The sequence below is a fragment of the Anas acuta genome, chromosome 5, assembly GCF_963932015.1.
Source record: "Anas acuta chromosome 5, bAnaAcu1.1, whole genome shotgun sequence".
In the NCBI taxonomy this organism is placed as follows: Eukaryota; Metazoa; Chordata; class Aves; order Anseriformes; family Anatidae; genus Anas; species Anas acuta.
In genome coordinates, this window is record NC_088983.1 from 16274652 (window position 1) to 16293448 (window position 18797).

Below are 18797 nucleotides of genomic sequence, written 5' to 3' on the forward strand. Positions count from 1 at the left end.
TAGCCCATCTTAAATTGTAGTCAGGAGGTGGCTTTGTGAAGGGATGCAAGACACGGACTCCTGATGGCTCTTGAACAGGAGATGTTTATTGCCTTTTTTCACTACTACACTACACTACTACTACCTTGGCCCACGTGCTGTCCACACACCCAAATCTGTCATACACTTGGTTAGAGACCCTCAGACACGCACTTTGAGCCAGCCAGCAATTGGCCACTGCCCAAAGCTCATCCTTAACACTGTAGCCAAGTTACTTTATCTCATCCTTGCTCAAGTTTTTCTTTCTACCTCTTGTTTCCTTATTATCTCTAATTCAGGGATGTGTGAAACAGCACGAAGCCACCTGCAAATTCCTTTCCCACAGCTTTGTATGCATGCTAAGCACTTACTTTTAATATGTAAAAAATGAAATTGAAGTAGTTATTGAAAACTGTTTTGTTCTTGGCTTACAACACAACACAAGCTGGTGGTATATGCTGTTACTTAGAAGCCTAACAATAGCTTAGAAACAGCTGGAAATTATTTTAAATTAAGCATTTCTGAACTTAACATTTGCTTTGCACGTTGAAGTGCTTTATAAAAAATGATGTGGTAATACTTAACGCTGTAACAATGTGTATCTTGGTTGGGGGCAGTGAGCTAATAAATTAATCGCTCTGAAGGCTTAATTTATTTTATTTTGGGGAGACATAAAAATAACTTTTCTGACAAGTATTGCAGATTTTTTTTGTTGTCTTTACTTCAGTGGTTTTAGGGAGAGGACACCACACTGAATAATAGAAAACTTGTGTTGTTTTTTGTTTTTTTTTTTTTGCTGCTATATCTGTTCAAGAAAGATACCTTTAATGATGACCAGCCATATAGTGTAAAGACAGGATTTTTAAAATTATATCTGTCCCAGTCTTGCTTTGTGAACTACAAAGTGTTAGAGATGATTTAAACGTAGCCGTTACGAAAGTAAAAACTTTTCAGTCTGATTTTTTCCTCTAAAAATGTTTGGTTAGTGTGTATGTAGGTATAAACCAAACAAGTGTGCTTTATTCATAGTGTAAGTATGTCTCTTCACTGAGATTATCATGGTTGTTACTATAACCTATGAGTCTATGCAAATAATGTATTGTTAAATATAGAAAAGATTCAAACAACAGTCAGTGTTGGAACTGTCCTTTCAATTAACTCTAATTCAGATTTAAGTCATGTAAGTTTTCATACTGGCCTCAAGTTTTCTTTCCATGGAAATAATTTTTGTTTTAATTCCTGGGGATTTAATAAGGGACAAATCTAGGAATCTTGGTGGCAATACAGCAGTAGTACTACTGTATAATATTTTGAGCAAGTATTTTGGTACAGTTGTTTCTTCTTAGCTGTGAAAGAGGTGTCTGTGACTTAAACTAATCATATACAAATTGTTGACTTTCTCTTTCTACCAGGCAAGTGAACAAGATATTCTTAAATATCTAATAAAATGGGGTGAACACCAGTTGATGAAGAGAATAGCAGACCGAGGTGAGGATCCTTTTAACCACATACCACTAAATCAATAAACCAGAATGTGTGGAAGGCCCTTTCTTGCTGGTAATCTGTAATTTAAGAAAACTTAATCTACTTCTGTGTGGTCAAAACTAAGCAGAAGCACTAGAATATTTTGAAGAGGAAAAAAGAAAAATACTTTTTCTCTAGAAAAAATGAAAATAGTCATTCTGAAGGAGCTGGGATTATTTAGTATTGAGGAGGAAATGCTTAAGGGGGATTTTAACAATGTTTATAAATACTTTATGGCAGTAAGTAAAGAAAACATAGCCAGCCACATTCTTCTTTTGGCACCCAGTGACAGGATGAGAGGCAATGAGGCATTAATTGAAATGCAATTTAAACATAACTTTTTTTTTTCTTTTACTGTGAGGGTGGTTAGACAATGTAACAGGCTGCCCAGGGAAGTGATCAAGTCACCGTCCATGGAGGTAGTCAAAACCTGACTGGATGTGGCTGGGGGCAATCTGCTCTACCCTGCTTGGGGAGCTGTGAGGAGTAGGATGGCTGTGGCTTGCTGTGTTTTTGAAATCCATTGTTATTGCTTGTGATATAACTATTTTTCATGGACATGATGGATGAGATGCAACAAAATATCAATTAAAAGATGTGCTTTTTAGTGATCCGGGTAAATACTAGCTTTTTGTCTTCAGAACTAGATTTTACATGTTTGATTTTCGCAACATAATGGAGCTGGTTAAATTGTCACAGATCTGGACTGGTAGAGAAGCTGCCTGTTTGGAGTAATTGTGCAGCTTTGTGATCAGTAGCGTTCATTAAGTAAAGGGCTCATTCTGTTTCCTGGGATCATTGGATAATGTGGTGTACAAAAGCAGAAATAAGAGCTACACCAGAACTTGGTTGGCCTGTCCTGAATGGAGGGTAATTGACAGGTGTCCTCAAGGAGTGAAGTTAGTCACGTTCAGGTTGGGCACAATACTTAAAATAAAGGTGAAGGTAGTTACCTCTGAGAGAGAATGCCTTTGGAATGTCATCTAGTGTCATCTAGCAATCTTTAGGTACATACCCACTGCTGGCATAAATAAATAGTGTGTGAGCATGAAAGCAAGGTTGTGATATAGCTGTTACTAGGGTGATTTATCCTGTGAGGCTAGAATAACTCGTCCCAGTGGTCCCTTCAGCCCTTAGTTTGTAGAAAATAAGTAAGTTTCTGAAAACTGTTGGAGAAGAAAAGAGGAGATGCAGGAGGGAGTCACTGGGAAAAACACAAACGTTTTCATACAGCAACTCTACCTGAGTTTTATGGTCGTTTATCTCAGACGCTACTTTAGTGTTTTCTTCCTGTCTTAAGCTTTGAAAGTGACAGCTGTACAAATCACCCATGCTCATAGAAGCTGAATCTGACTCTGCCGATGTTTCATATCAGATTTTAGAGCATACACTAGTTTTGCGGAACAGTGCTGATAAGCGCTGTTGAGTCTAATTTAGACTCTTCTTTCCTCTTCTGTAATTTCCTGTAAGCCATGTAGCTTCTGCTTTCTTATTTAAACTTTGGTGTAAAATTACTATTTCTTGTTCTTTCTCACAGAGCCTAACTTATTGAGTGGTACTGCTCACAGTGTAAACAAGAGAGGTGTAAAGAGAAGAGATCTTGACATCGAGGAGCTGAGAGAGATCCTGTCTCCACTTTTACCTTTTGTCCGCATTGAGCACATCTTACCCATGAGTAGTGAAGTACTGAGTGATGCAGTAAGTCAGCTGTCTCATACAAGTACTCTGTGGGTTCTTTGCATTTCAGATTCTACGTGTGTTTAGGTTGTGTGACTTTCTGTGGAGGAAAAGTCCTTTTTTGAGGAGGAGGGGTGAGGGGGGTGGTGGTTTTTTTTTTAAGGATTACTAAAATGTTATCACTGAAAGTGAGATATAAGTAACTTCTCAGGTTAAAGTTTTTTATATTTTAAATCTATCAGGAAACTTTTTTTTTTTTAAAAAAAAAAAAGCTAAACCCCACAGTGGTGTACAGATTCAGTGTATGAAGTGCATTTCTTGCAAGTTTTTCCCCATACACTTTTTATTTAGTAAAACGTGAAACTTTTTCTTCATTCTTAAAGATGAAGAGAGGCCTGATTAGTACTCCTCCTTCAGACATGCTACCAACGTCAGAAGGTGGAAAGTCAAATGCCTGGCTGCGACAAAAAAATGCTGGGATATATGTGCGGCCAAGACTGTTCTCACCATATGTGGAGGAGGCTAAGGTAATAATAATTAATAGTATCTGGCTGTTGTTAAACTCGTGTCATCAGGGGGTTCTGTAAACAGGGAAAAATGTCGGTATGTGTTGTCTCTCTTTGCATGTACTGCCCTAAAATACTAACATTTTCAATTTAACAAGACTTACAAGTTTGATCATCAGGCTCAAGTCTCTAGAACTGGTCAGAAAAATTTCAACAAAATTTTTTTTTGTCGAAATTGAAATGTTTGCGAGACAGATCTTGATGAAATTCCACCGGAAACAAAGCAGCGTTCTGAGGGAAACCTCCCTGGTTTCCAGCCAGTTTGCCGGCCCAGCTCCTCGGCAGCCCACCTGGCAGGCGGATGGCAAGGTGAGAGCCTGAGAGTCCCAGTCTGCAGCTAGTCAGCAACCTCGGTGCCAGGTCTTTCAGGCTCCCCAGCTCCCCCTAGAGCTGGGTGGAGAATTTCTGTTCCACTGGGCAGAGGACTCTGATATTTCACTTTTTTCTTTGAATTAGAGCAGAAGAAAAATTCTTTCAATCCTATGCAAAGTGGAATAAATATTCGGTGTCCAACTTGACTGAAGCCCCTCGTTTCCCATTCACACAGTAGTTTTCTTATTAAATATCTTGCATGAGGACTGTGAAATGAAGGTCACTCATCACCTCTGACGGTGACGTTTGGTGACAGGGCTTTTGTGCAGGACAGAAACTTGCCATATTGTATTGGACAGAACGGGACCCTTATAAATGGTTAGCCACTGTCACCCCCCCCCCCCCCACCCAAGGCAGCTCTGACTTATGTCAGGAGCTTGAGTCCCAGCAGTGCAGGTGATGGCAGGACAAGATGATTAGGTGGAGCTCTGTGCATCCACACCACCTGCAAACACTGAACACTGCGGTCTTGAAGTCAGAGCTTTTGGCCTCTGCTTAAGGAAGAAAACACTTTCTAAGTGTGAGTTGTTGTTGACATAACTCATTGAGGGGAGGGGAGAAGGAAAGCTGTTTTTCACTTTGGGCACAGATAAGGGTGCCAGGTGGCACTAAAGCAGCGAAGGAAGACTAGACAGTTAAAAATGTATCTTTGTACCTTGGGTTATTAAAACTAACAATGTGTTAAAGAACATGTAATAAAAACACTGACTCTTAGTTTTCAGGTATATAGTATTGGAATGCTTTAGCATCTTAAAAATAAGTGCATTCTATACTTTTTTTTCCATTAGGAATCTTGTTTTATTTTGCTGTTAATTTATTTTTTTTTAAGAAGTATCATTAGCAGTTTTACCTTAGAGGAATTATTCTCATTATCTGTCTGGTGACTACTCCTATTCAGTTTGTTTATAGGAAAATGCAAAAATTGCACATACGTGACTTGTAAGTTATTACTCTCTGTTAGCCTCTCATTATTTTGGGGAAAAAAAAAAAGCTAAATTAGAACCGTAACTGAAGGTGTGCATAGTGTAATTCTTTCTATGAAGACATCTGAGGGAAGCACACTTCATTTTGAAGGCAGTGTCTTCTACTCACTGTCACAGAATTGACATCTATAGGTAATAATTGTCTGAGAGTCCAGAGGGTCTTGCCTTGAGAAGGTACAAAACATACAAAGCAGTCTTTCCGACTTTGATTCCCCTGACTGCTATTAGCTCTGAAAGCCAACTCTAGTAGTGACTGGAAAATGGAATAGAAAATGCTGTGGAAAAGCCAAATTCAGTGTGGGACCCAGTTTAGACCGGTGTTAGGCTTGTGGCCTTGGGGCTGTGTTTGAGGCAGCTCCTGGTGGGTATGAGTGCGCAGTGCCTTCATGAGGGCTCCGATGGCTGTCGTTGCAGTCGGTCCTGGACGAAATGATGGTGGAACAAACAGACCTCGTTCGCTTGAGGATGGTCCGAATGTCCAACGTGCCAGACACCCTCTACATGGTAAACAACGCGGTGCCGCAGTGCTGTCATATGATCACCCACCAGCAAGTTACTGCTAACCAGTCCAGTCCTCCTTCAGTCATAGCCAACGAAATCCCAGGTGAGGCTGCTGGGTCATTTGTAATGCTGCTCGCTCTCATGGGAGTGAGTGGTTGGGGGCTCTGGGACGGGGGAGTGGATGTGAATGACTGAAAACTATGATCAGCCTCCTCGGAAAGGGGTGCTTCACAGATTATGCTTCTTTGTACCCTGCAGCAGTTCTTTTTGCTTTGGTTTATTCTGAAGTTATTAATTATATACGGATGGCATGATAAATAGGTAAAAAAAAAAAAAAAGTAAGCTCCTGGAAGGGCTTTTACTTTAACCTGCTTTGCCAAGTGATTTGCAAGGCATCCATTTTTAGATCAGAGCATCACACCTAAGTAGACGTGGATCAGTTTAGTAGTTTGTAGAAAAGCAGAAAAGATGACATGCCATCAGAAAAATGGTCTGCTTCATCTCCCTGCCGTGCACTTCCCCACTCGCCAGTTCATAAGCTCTTTGTGTATCTGTGGTGTCTCCCTGCAGTCAGCTATGTGGAAGGAAGTAGATAAACTATTCTTATGGTTGGCTAGAGGCAGGGCAAAATAGTAGGCTTAAATTACAACAAGAGTATTTAAGTTGAAGTATTAGGAAGCTGTTTGGTTAAGCACTGCAGTAAGTTTTCTAGAAAGATTCCTGGAATGGTTTTGTTCTACTTGATTGTTTTTTGTGATTGAGGAAGTGACTTGATAAAGCCTAAAGGAAATGTCAAAAGACTTCTGTAGCTTGATTTAAAAAAAAAATAAAAACGTTCAGAGACCTGTAACTGTGGCCTTTCAGAGACCTGTAACTGTGGCATTGAAGTATTCAGATGGTTTTCCTCCCTCTACAGAAAAGCATAAACATACTGAACACTCACCACCAATTGAATCAGAAATATTTCATCATTACATGTGACTTTGATAACATTTTACCAGATCTTAGTTTCTAGACAAGCTGATAAAGGAAGCAAGCTCTCAAAGGTCTCTAATATTTTACAGAAGTTCTCATAGTCAGAAAAAAATCTGTCTCTGGGGGCAGTGAGGCATCTTGACCAATTTGAAACTCTGCTGCACAATGTAGTATGTAGGAATTATTGCCAGTAGCTGTGAGCCTGGACAGTAGCTGGAGCACAGGTATTGTCTGGTAACTGCCTGCTTTGCTTCATTCTGTAATTATGCAAAAGAACTGATTATTTTGTCAATTGCTTGAGGCAAGAAGGGTAGATTGGAGCCAATTAATTTGAGGAGATTGAGTCACGTACAAAACCCTTAACTTGCGCAGAAATCCATCCTTGAAGCACAGATGGTTCACAGGAGCTGTTGAAGGGAAAGTCAGGCAACACCATCTCCTTGCCCCTTGGGCTGGGCTCTTGGAACAGGAGGTTCTCTGCAGCTTAGGTATTCTCCATCTGTCGCTTGCATCTTCCTTGTACTCACTGCCCATAGACTTGATTTGCGTGAAGGCTGTTGGCAGCTTGTCCTGGTGCTCCTGTTGCAACGCTACTCTGAGATGAGTTAAACCTCTACTGAAGTCTGTACTCTGCTTTGAGGCTAGGTTCTGCAGGTAATTGGGTTTCCTTTGGTGCTTTCCAGTTCCAGTTTGAATTGGAAATCCTACAACTGAATTGTATTTTTCATTTTATATATATAAAATAACATCTCTTCTGTATGCTTCACATGAACAATAGTGTGTAAAAATAAAAAAGGGTTTGAGAAGATAGCACGTTTTCATGATAAATTTAGATAACTTTTATAACCAATAATTTGGAGAACTGACTTAAACTTCTCAAATCTTTTTTTTTCAGTGTTAGGAAAATGCTGGGTATAGCAAAACATGTGATTGCTAAACTGGGATTTCTAAGAACAATTGAAGTGTATGGAACATAAGGTAGAAGACTTGTTTCCAAGCCTTGAAGACAGGGTAGAATTGATCCGTAGTTTTTCCTAGTACGGGAACTCAATTTGGAAATATATATATATCTTGTGTTACTTAGATACATTTCTTGTACCAATGTAAACTTTGTGAAATTGGGAACAGTTGTAGTTGTACAGTGTTGGATTTTCTCCTTCTGTGTAATGCAAATGTCTTTTCACACTGTTCTTGCTGTCTGATCCACTTAATTTTTATGAGCTTTCATTATGGACATCTGGTCGTGGTAATATATAACCCTTGTAAAGCTGGTAATGGATCAGATGCCAGGACTTACGTATTCAGAGATTTGGATTTGTCTTCTCTCTTGATATGCATATGTTCCTGAGGACAGAAAGACCACAGAGAAATATTATTCATCATCAAACAGCAGCAAAGAGTGGCATGAGAAAGTTTTGCAATAGCATAAATACCCCCAAATTATATATTATTTCCTTTTGGAAAGGCTTTGTTTAATGATTTCAACATGGCTGCATAAAACAACATAATTTAGCAGGTTTAGTTTGGCTTAGTCTGTATAATTTTTTTTAGAATTTACATACTGGTATTATGGTCTTGTGATTACAGAATTCCACTAGAAGTATGAAGTGGATGCCAAGAAAAATCAATGAATTCTTGGCCTGTAGTATTCATGAGGGAGCAGTCAGTTGTTGTTTAAGATATCCTACCCCTACCTCAAATCATAAAATTCCTGCATTATAAGGGGTTTGAAAAGAAGGCTGTATTTGTGGTTTACTCTAGCAGAAGCTGGAAAAATGGTGTGTGTCTCTACCATTAGTATGATGTGTGCCTTATCCCATGTGTCTTACCCCATAATGATGCTCCAAGGAACATGTGCAAGTCAAACTTTTTGGCAGAATGTTTCTTTAAAAAAAAAAAAAAAGGAAAAGAAAAAGCTTAGTCAGCCTGATGTTAGATTTTCCTTCAGAATTAAATGTAACCATTGCATTTGGGCTTGGTGTCTCATAGCTTGAAAAATAATCTGTTGTCCTCAATTCCGCTCTCTGCTGTCCCTCCAGTTCCCAACCTCCTTGTTGTAAAAGAGATGATCAAAAGGCTGCAGGAGCTTCGTCACACTGAGCAGGTGCAAAGAGCGTATGCTCTCAATTGTGGAGAAGGTGCCACAGTCAGCTACGAGATTCAGATTCGTGTGCTGCGGGAATTTGGACTTTCTGATGCTGCTGCTGAACTTCTGCAGGTAGGACAAGTTGCTGTAGTAAGGTCACAAATGCTTTGATTCATGTTCTGATTATGAACTGACTTGGATGTGTGATCTGCAGTTAAAGAGCTGCTTCATGCACACGGGTGTGGAACAAACACTGATGCTTTGAAATGCCTTCAAACTTTAGAACTGTCCAGTGAGACTGCTGCATTTCATTGATGTGATTTTATAAATGTTTAGGTGCAATGTGTAAATACTTTTCTCAGAAGTTGTTGCCATGAATGGTGTTCTGACTGCCACAGATACTTGGGAAGAAGGTTGAATCTTGGATTTAAAGTAGATTGAGATTAAAGGGTTGTTTTTTAAGTAGGATAGAACAGTTTTTAAAATATGCTGTCTGATCCTTCAAGGAAGCACCAGAAGTAGTAGCTTTTAACGGCCTTCAGTTAAAAACAAATCTGTTTTTCTAGGAGACAGAATGTCAGTCTTTCCCCCTGTTGAAACTAGGTTTTGAAACATTACAAAATCTGAGTTACATAATCATAGTTACTCTGATTTAGTCTGATTTAGTCGAATATTTGGCAAATAGTTTTTGTACAATATCTGTAGCATATAAATGAGGGCATTCAGATGTGAATTCCAAATGTTACCTCTCTTTTGATTTTTTTTTCTTAACGCTTGAATCATTAAGATATAAAGAAGTAAGTCTGTAAAAAGAATGGTGTGATTTAACTGACTGTAAATGGTGTGCAATTGGAGTGCACAGCAGAACCACAGAATGGTTCGGGTTGGAAGGCACCATAAAGATCCCCTAGGTTCCAGCCCCCTGCCATGGGCAGGGACACCTCCAACCTTTTGGCCATCCAGCCTGGCTTTGAACACCTCCAGGGCTGGGGCAGCCACAGCTGCTCTGGACAGCCTGCTCCTGTGCCTCACCACCCTTTGAGTAAATTTCTTCCTTATATCTAATCTAAGTCTCCCCTCTTTTAGTTTAAAGCCATTCCCCCTTGTCCTATCACTACACACCCTGACAAGTCCCTTCCCAGCTCTGCTGTAGCCCCCTTTAGGTACTGGAAGGACACTGTAAGGTCTCCCCGGAGCCTTCTCTTCTCCAGGCTACACAATCCCACCTCCCTCAACTTGTTCTCACAGGAGAGGTGCTCCAGCCTCTGATGATCTTTGTGGCCTTTTTCTGTACTAATTCTAATATACACATGTCCTTCTTGTGCTGGGGGCTCCAGAGCAGAGCTGAACACGGTATGCAATGTGGGAGTGAACGTGAGCATGAACAGCTTATATTTCTTGTTAAGGAGGTAGTTCATAAAACAGTCAAGGCATAACTAGGAAACTAGATTACTTATTCTTGAATCACATAGGCCTTTTTCTCCTGTGACTCAGTAGATCTGCATAGGAGGTATCAGTTCTGGGAAACTGAAATAACCTCTTCTGTTTTTATGTTGCTGTGCAGCAAATTGCATTTGTTGGGCAGCTTTTTCACATAGTGAACCTGATGCTTCTTGTGTTTAAAAAAATAAAATCACTCCATGGTAGCTGTAATGGCTTTGAGGTTTGGTTAGGTGTTCGGTGGCACAACTAGCTTGTTACAGAGCTAGCAGATTTAAAGTTCCGAAGTGTCAGTTTAGGAGACTTTTTGGATGACTTCCTACTTTTTCTTTCTGTGTTTTTTCCTTTGCAGAATCCTCACAAATTCTTTCCTGATGAGCGATTTGGGGATGAAAGCCCGCTCCTGACAATGAGGCAGTCTGGACGATGCCGCGTTAACAGCACTCCCACTGCAGAAACCATGTTTACAGAACTGGACTCTTTTGTGGCCTTTCATCCTCCATTGCCCCCTCCTCCACCTCCATACCACCCACCAGCAACTCCTATTCACAACCAGTTCAAAGTGGGCTGGAAACAAAGGGTGCCAAGTCAACATCCCTCGCGTTCTTTTTCTTACCCTTGTAATCACTCACTGTTCCACTCCCGAACAGCTCCCAAGGCTGCGCCACCTGTCTACTTGCCCAGCGTGAAAGCAGCACCTCCAGATTGCACTAACACTACAGGTCTGGGGAGGCAAACGGTGGCTGCAGCAGCGGCAGTGATGGCAGCTGAGAAGCAAGTAGTAAGTATTACGACTTCTCCCCACCTCTGGCAGGTTGTAGTAGCTTGAGAGGAGCTGGAGAGAATTCTTGTGATGAGGTAAAAGCTTAGTTGAAACAGCGTGCTGGTCAGGAGATTCTTCTGTTAAAACCAGTCATCAGCCTTCTGCATTTGAAAGGCAAGGTCTCATCCCTGGGAGACGAGTGCTCCAGGGGCAGGAGTGGTTTTGAAGGGGCAAATAGGTCTTGCAAAGCTTCTGAAATAGCATAGTTTGCTCCACATTAAAACAAAGCACAAGTAAACTTCAGTAGTGGACTGTATGCTATAACAGTAGAAATATTTATGATATCTTGGCTATTTGCAGGTAAGTGGCCCTGAACTAATCAGTTGTGTGTGAAGGGAACCTGTTGAGAATGAAAAGGCTTCACATCCGTCAAAAAGATTTTAAAATGGATAGGCAAGCAGAAATTGGTAATTGCAGATATGATAATTTGTTACGGCATTTAAAGAAAAACATCTTAGTTACTGAACTACAGTATGATGCAATGAACTGTGAATAGTGAACTGTAACAGATGATGAACCGAATGATAGCTCTGAAGTACAGGAAAAGCTAAATAAAGAACTTGGTAATCATTTATTCAGTGAGAAAACTTTCAGCGTACTGTTCTGTCATACTGAAAGCCTGCTGGCTAGGTGCAGGCTTGATCTGGAGTTCTGAATGGAAACATGATTTATTTTTTTCCTTTAGCAGTTGCCCTAAATATATTGCACTACTGCATTTCAGGTTAAAATATTTAACTTGAGCAAACAATGGAAGAAAATAAGTCTGAGTTGAAGGATTCAATTTGTAGTAGAAGTCTCTTTTTCTTTGTCAGTGCAGACTTCAGAAAGGTAATGTTATGGAGATGTTTCTGTGATAGTTGATATAAATTTGAGCTTGTTCATCTATAGCTTGGGCAGGAGGGCACAGCTCCCTGCTTTGCAGTGGGAATATTTCACCTAAAATATATTAAAAATAGAAGGAGAAATAAATGTAGTATAGATAATAGTTTTGTTCCTTAATTTTTCTGCAGTTAGTGAGTTACTAGTAGTTAATGCTTACCAAAATTGCTTTCATTAGAAACATTAAATACAAGTGGAAGTTAACTTTTCTATCTGGAAGACTGAATCTGCTTGTCCCATTGCAGGCATAGGGAAGAAGTACATGTACATGCTACGAGATCCATGCGCTTCATGGATCTTGTCAGCCTTGTAACTGGTGCTCCCGAGCCCTGAGGCTAGCGCGCATACACATACATCTGATTAACTTGTTTTAAAATGCAAGCTGAGGGGTTATAGCTATAGTAAGGAAAGAAACATTTCATTGTCTTCCCTGCACTGAAACTCTCTGCCATAGCAAACCATTTGTGTTAGGTCCTGCACTGAGCACTTACTAAATATAACACAACATAATATGTCTAAGAAGGTACTCCTGTTGTAGCACAGCCACTTCTTCATGAAGAAAAGGTCTTAAGCTAGCAGGAGAGTGGAGGTTGGGAAACACATGTTCTTTAAACAGCATAGAAAACTTGCTGGCTAAGGTCAGTCTAGGTGAAGGTAGGTCAAGAAAATGTCGTGAATTGCAGGAACTGTGCTAAATACAGTTTGTGTTTAGCTTTTGCTTTTTTCCCCATGGACCTATTTCTTTTCTTTTCCAGTGTACTCAGCCCTTGCTGAATGAACTGATGCCAGATATTGCAATGGGTGTGTCAGCAATGTCTTTAAAAGACAGAAGGTTACCCGAGCTCACTGTCGACACAGAACTAAGCCAGACGGTTACAGAGGTAGGGCCCGGTCCACCCCAGCACATTTCATGTATTCAGAGCAGACACATGCCTACTTCTCGAAAGAAACATGCAATAGAGCAAAAAATAGATGCTCGAGAAAATCAGCAGGAATATCCTGACTTCTATGATTTCTCTAATGCTGCATGCAGACCTTCCACTCCAGCACCAAACAGGCACAGCCCTTCGCCTTCGCAAGGCATTTACTTTGGCCCAGATTTGTACAGCCACAATAAGGCATCACCAAGTGGCTTAAAGTCAGCTTATCTACCTTCCCAGATATCTCCTAAAAAGCAAGAGGATTCTAGGAGGGAATACCTGCTCTCCCAAGACGGGCATCAACACAGACAAAAGAATGAGCCAATACACCTCGATGTCTTAGAACAACCTCCCCAGCGGCTGGACTTGGCGTTGGCTGCCCAGGAGAATGCTGGTAACGGCCCAGTTCACATCAGGGGAAGAACAAAAATGGAAACTGATTTAACCTACGGGCTAACCTCCAACAGACCTTCGCTCTCTGCGTACACCTCTGAAGCTCAAGAAGAGAGACCCAGCAGGAGACTGGCAGATGATGAGCCATTGGAACATGGCACACAGAGAAATGCAGATTTGGAAAGGGAAGATGCAGCAAGCAGAGGAAGGAGGTCTCCAAACAAACCAGACTTCCTGTATAAAAAATCTGCTCTATGAAAGCAACCTCCACTATTTCTCTGTGCCTAAGAGTTGTATCCCATTCTTTGCAACTTCTGGCCTGACTTCTGTCAGACAAATTCATTCATGCCAGCAGATAAATTCAGCTTCATTCACTTCTTTTGTACATACATACATTGCTTTGTTAGAGACGGCATGCTATCGGTTTTTTAATGCTGCTTCTGGTTTTATTTTGTGGGAAACTTTTTTCGATCAGATTTAATTAAGCCTTTAAAAAAAAAAAAAAGCTGGTACCTTTTTTCTACAACCTGGTAGCATTTTGCACCTGTACATCTATTTTAGTGTATTAGTTTTGTACTAATCTGTTGAACTTTATTGTCACATTTAAAGGACTGTATTTTCATACTTTTTGCATTTTCCCCTTCACCTGCCAATTCCCTATGTGCATTGGGTTGCACATAATGAAATGTATTTTCTTACGAGATAGTAACAATGTGTTTATTTTTTAATTATAGGAATTCCAAAGAACAGCACATCAAAATACTACATTTTTAGTTTAATTTTTTTTGTTTAGATCTGAAATCTTCCTGATTTTTATGACTATGGCAAGAATCCAGTCTGTTCTGTTTGAGAAGTTCTGGCAGCTGGTCTTACCCTTATATAGCAAGCCCATTCCAAGAATTACACTTGGGATTTTAAGTGTCCAGGGGATATTTAGGAGTCCAAATTCCAGTGAAATTCATCAGGATCTGACTTTCTGATTCTGTTTGCTTTGTGGTTCGCCTGTGACCATGGAGAATTTCGTGATCACCCAAGAGCACTTATTAGTTAGGCAGACTTGAGTTGTTCATTTGACCATGCAGAGGTAAATCTAGAAATACTGTAAAAAGGGTAGTAATAACTTGTTCTTCCAGCTACCCCTGCATGGGGGTAAGTGAAGACTAGAGCTGAGGATTCATGCTAAATCCTGGCATGTCAGGAAGACAAGGCATAGTATCCTAGGCTGTTGCCTGGCTGATAGCTCTCCAGCTGAGAGGTTCTCTCTCCGACAGAGGTGCTGAGGTGACTGCTCATTGCCTTGCTTTCTCCTGCCTATGATTTAAAAAGGGCTTCACTCCTAGCGATGTCGTTCAGTGTTCCTTATCTGATCTGAAGTGTTTCTGACTTCGTAGTTGCCACTGTTCTGTGAACAAAATCCAAATGAAGAGTAACTGCTCTAGCACTGTCAAATGTGTGAAGCTTTAGCACTCTTAAATTATGCTTCTCTTCCCTGATCTTGCTTTTTTTTAAAGCACAGGAATGAGATTCATCTATTAACATGATATGCAGAGGGAATGTGAAGATTTGGGGCTGGCTCCCTACTGCTGGGTTGAGATGAAACAACACGACTGTGTGACGGTTGTAGTTAAGTGCATCCTTCTTAATACCCAGTGTGCAGTTCTTACAGCAGCTTCGTTGCATTTAGGATAGGGATCCGATGCCACTGCAGTGTAGTGATTACTGGTGAACACACATTTGTTTGTGGTTTTTTAATGCAGTTTCTATAACAAAGGATTTCCCTGTAGTTGAAAACTAATCCTAAGTGTGACCTAAGAACTATATCGAGGTTAGGTTGTTCCCTGCAGTTCAGAATGCCTAAATACTACTTTAAGAGAAATCTGCAAATTTACATGTAGCTGATGGCAGTTTTTCTTACCCACCTTGTTCCATTAAAGCATGCAAGGCCTGACAACAATACCATTTTACTGAACTATACTGAATACTGCATTTCAGAACTACCAAATAGCTTGTAGATAAATGAAGATGTGGGTTTGTGGACCAATAAATCATGATGTCTCCTACATGCTTACATACATATGCCTCCCGCTTCTAGGAAAGCTCTGCAGGCACTCCTCTCGAGGTGCAGCCAAAAAGGCACAGTGTAAGATTGGAGGAGAAACACAGCTAAGCTGCACAGGTCATGTAAGTGTTTTGTGGGTGAGGGGAGATGTGTGTTTTCCTCCATTACCCTCTTTTAAACTGCTTTTTGACCGTGGTCAGAATGAGCCCTGGTCTCATCACCACTGAGTGTAACTGGTGTGGGACTGCAGTGTAAAATAGTGTTAAATGCAGGAAGGTGTGGGGAGGGGAGCAGGTTCCTGTGGGTCAGGGACTGAGGTTCATTGGATTTATTCTGAAGATCCGAGCACAGTGCTGTCTTACTGTGTAGCTCTAACCAGACACTTTGGTCTCTTGCCCGTGAGCACTAGAAGCATTAGTTAGCATCACACACAAAAGAAAGAAAAAACCTCACTGCATTTGCATTATTTATATATATGTTGGTAGCTTAGCTGCTAAGAAGTCGTAGCTGTCCTCAGAAGACTTACTGTTCTGAGTAACTTATTTTTACCTGGAATTTATAAATGTACTTTCAAAGGAAACTATTTTTACTCATAGTTTGATGCGGCACTGTGTGCCTGGACTGAGATGGGGCTGAAGTCTACAGATTTAAGCTTAAAATTTGTGGGGACGTGGCTGATAAAGACTGAAAGGTTTTGAGGTTACGGCTTGAGGGAAATGATGAAATGGTTTCTTTGGAATAAGCTGGTGAGAAATGTCTTTCTGGGGTTGGGGGGGGACATGCCTGCATTTTAGGATACAAAATTGCTTCTGAAGTCTCAGAAGCAGAACAGTATTAAAAAGAATAAAGTGTTTAAAAGTAGGTTCAAACTAAAAGGCAAGTCCTTTTGAGGCCACGCAGACAATCAGGCCATTCAGACAATCTGTTTTCACTTGTATATTTTGAGTTAGGAAGATGATAGCAGCTAATGGCAGCTGATTTTGAGCGGAAAAGGATTTGTCAAATTACTGGAATCGTATTTTTGTAGTCCAGAGTAGGATTTCCTACCTAGTTGGACACGTAGGGAGGGGAGCAAGACCATCTTTATTCTTCATGGAAGCATTAATCAGAAGCCAGTGTTCATACGCTTCTCGTGCAGCACGCACGTACCTGTGCTACCTGCTGCTTTTTGTTCTCTTTCTACTGAAACTGGTGCAAAAACTCCTTGTTTACACGAAGCACTTTCCAATTAGGCTGGAAATTAACATCCTTTCCTCCTACAAATTTGATGGAGACAATGGATCAGTGACTGTATTTTTCTTTAGGATAGAGGTGTGGACATCACGTTTTCTTGGCTGAGGAAGAGTTATGCTCCTTCTGTTTAAGAGCTCAGATTTTCATTTAGTGAGCAACATGCAAAAACTTCTTACTCCCCTTTCCCTGAGCCCTTCCTCTTTTCCTTAATATATCGTTGAATAACTGAATTCCTGAAACAGATTCTTCCTTTGAAGTGTTTTACTGTTCCACGGAGTTACTGTAGTTGTGTGTTAATAACTGCTGTGTTGTTTGGCAGTTTCTTGTCATGCTTTTCATTTCTGAAAGCTAAGGCTGTGGCCACCCTTACTTGTAAGCCTTGGGTTTTGGTCTTTGAATGTCCCAAATGTTTGTCTTCATAGATTTCCTTGGTTTGGGTTTTTTTGAGAGAATACACATGCTGTTTGAGGCAATGTTAGTTCTTCTAATAATTGTATGCTTATGGTAGAGGTGGTGCTGAGCTCTGCTCAATACAGGGAACGGTTGAGAGATAAAACTGTAAAACCACATTTGGGGTTTCTGTAATTATCTGTACTTCCAGAAGGTAGCTCTGCCTTCTGCAATGTCACGGTTTTGTTTCTTGTCCTTGTGTTGTTACTGGTATAAAGTCAAGTGCCTTCGATGCTAAAGGCTCAGAAAAACTTTCTTAAACTGACTTCATGTCCTATGCAAGTGTTTTTTCTACGACCTGCATAACCAGTACTTTGTAAAACTTGTTTACGCTTCAATTGTACATAGTGTTTTTAAAAAAATAGTATTTTTATTTAGGTACCTCCAAACTTGAATTCTAGTCTTGTGTGATACATTGTAAAACAATACATTTCTCTTTTGAGTACCATTACAGTTGTACAAAGGTTTTCACTGGTTCTATTTTTCTACTGTTGCTGAGAAGCATGTAACACTGACTTTATCCTACGTATAGTTGGCATTTCAAATAAATGGCTTGTATAGAACCCGCCTGTGGCTGCTTCAGTTACCTGCTCCCAGCAGCCTGCCAACGCTGTGCCCGAGCAGCAGGAAGGTGCGTGGTGGCGGTGGTGGTGGGAACTTCTGCCGGGCTGGGGGGAAGGAGTGATGAGACACAGCCCATCAGCTGCTCTGTAACAACACAGGCTCTTAGGAAAAAATGTAAGTTTTGTCATTCCTTCTCAGAGGTTGGACTGGGTGATCTTAGAGGTCTCTTCCAACCTAGATAATTCTGTGATTCTGGAAAAAAAGAATCATTAAAAAGTAAAGCACTTCACTAAAATAACTCAGTGAGTTCTGGCTAGAGCCTAACTGGCTATAACTAGTCTGTAACAGCACTCATAGGCAAGGCAGCAAGCATTAGCCTTGCTGTAGAAAACACTTGTTTGCCTCAGAGCCAAAGACTAATTAATAATTAAATACTCAGCATCCTCTCCTTGACTTGCAGGTATCCTGTGTCAGCTGAATCTTCATTAACTCTGTTTCACAGGAACAACTGTTTCACTACTTCAGAGATGACAGAAGTTCAGAAGCGTCATCCAGCAGCAGCAGATTTTGGCTACGCTCTCACTTTGATGTGCAACAGCAAAATCTTTTGGGTGATGTCCTGGCAGAAAGGGGAGGAAGGTAAGGAGCAGGAGTGCTGTATGAGCATAAATGCTAATGGGCATCCCTGCAGAGCCAGGAAGATGGGGTTTAAGAGCAGCTTCCTAAACTAGAATGCTGTTGCTGGGGGCTTTGTGTTCACTCTGCAACAGCATCCTCACTTCAGTACAGGGATACCCAACACAGGGCAATGTGGCTTCAGTCTGCACCTGGTGTGAAGCTGTAGCTGCACCAGCTGTCCTGGAATTGGCATGGTTCACATTTTTCTCTAAAATTTACTCCCTCTATGCACCACTGCTTTAATTCCTTGGGTACAGTGACTATGGTGTAAGTGGGTGTTACTGTAGGTAGTTGTGCTACACTGCGGTAGCTGTTCTGTGTGGTGGTGTTCTCATATACGCTAGGGAGAGAACAGCAAAATGGTGAAAACCCAGGGCTTCAGTTCAGGGTGATTTGAGCGTAGAGCTGGAAGTGAAGCCTCTGGCCACCTTCTGCCCCCACCAGTTTAATGAATTAAATGTCAAGAGCTGCCACCCAGGAGCCCCAATACCTTCTGCTTTTTCTCCTGCTCAAACGTGTACCCGCACACAAGATGCCAGCCCTGCACAACGAAGTGGGGGAGAGCTGGAAGCAAAGCTCTCAGAATACCAGGTTTGGGTTGGCCCAGCCCCTGTCTCAGCCTCCCACAGGTATCTCGGCCAGATGGCGACCGTGTA

At 41.0% G+C, this 18797-nt stretch overlaps 1 protein-coding gene across 3 annotated transcripts in view; it reads left to right on the plus strand.

Annotated features, from left to right (window-relative positions):
• The window catches only part of BTBD7 (BTB domain containing 7), a 56383-nt gene extending 38921 nt beyond the window's left edge, over positions 1-17462 (plus strand). For 2 of the 3 annotated variants that reach the window (XM_068682896.1, XM_068682897.1), the window contains exons 5-12: positions 1431-1506; positions 3080-3240; positions 3603-3746; positions 3981-4094; positions 5555-5744; positions 8656-8834; positions 10495-10923; positions 12600-17462. In XM_068682896.1, coding sequence (XP_068538997.1) covers positions 1431-1506; positions 3080-3240; positions 3603-3746; positions 3981-4094; positions 5555-5744; positions 8656-8834; positions 10495-10923; positions 12600-13415 — 2109 coding nt within the window. In that variant the 3' untranslated portion in view covers positions 13416-17462. The remainder of the gene's footprint in view (positions 1-1430; positions 1507-3079; positions 3241-3602; positions 3747-3980; positions 4095-5554; positions 5745-8655; positions 8835-10494; positions 10924-12599) is intronic. The other variant, XM_068682898.1, reaches the window with a different exon arrangement.
• Positions 17463-18797: the final 1335 nt, after the last annotated feature.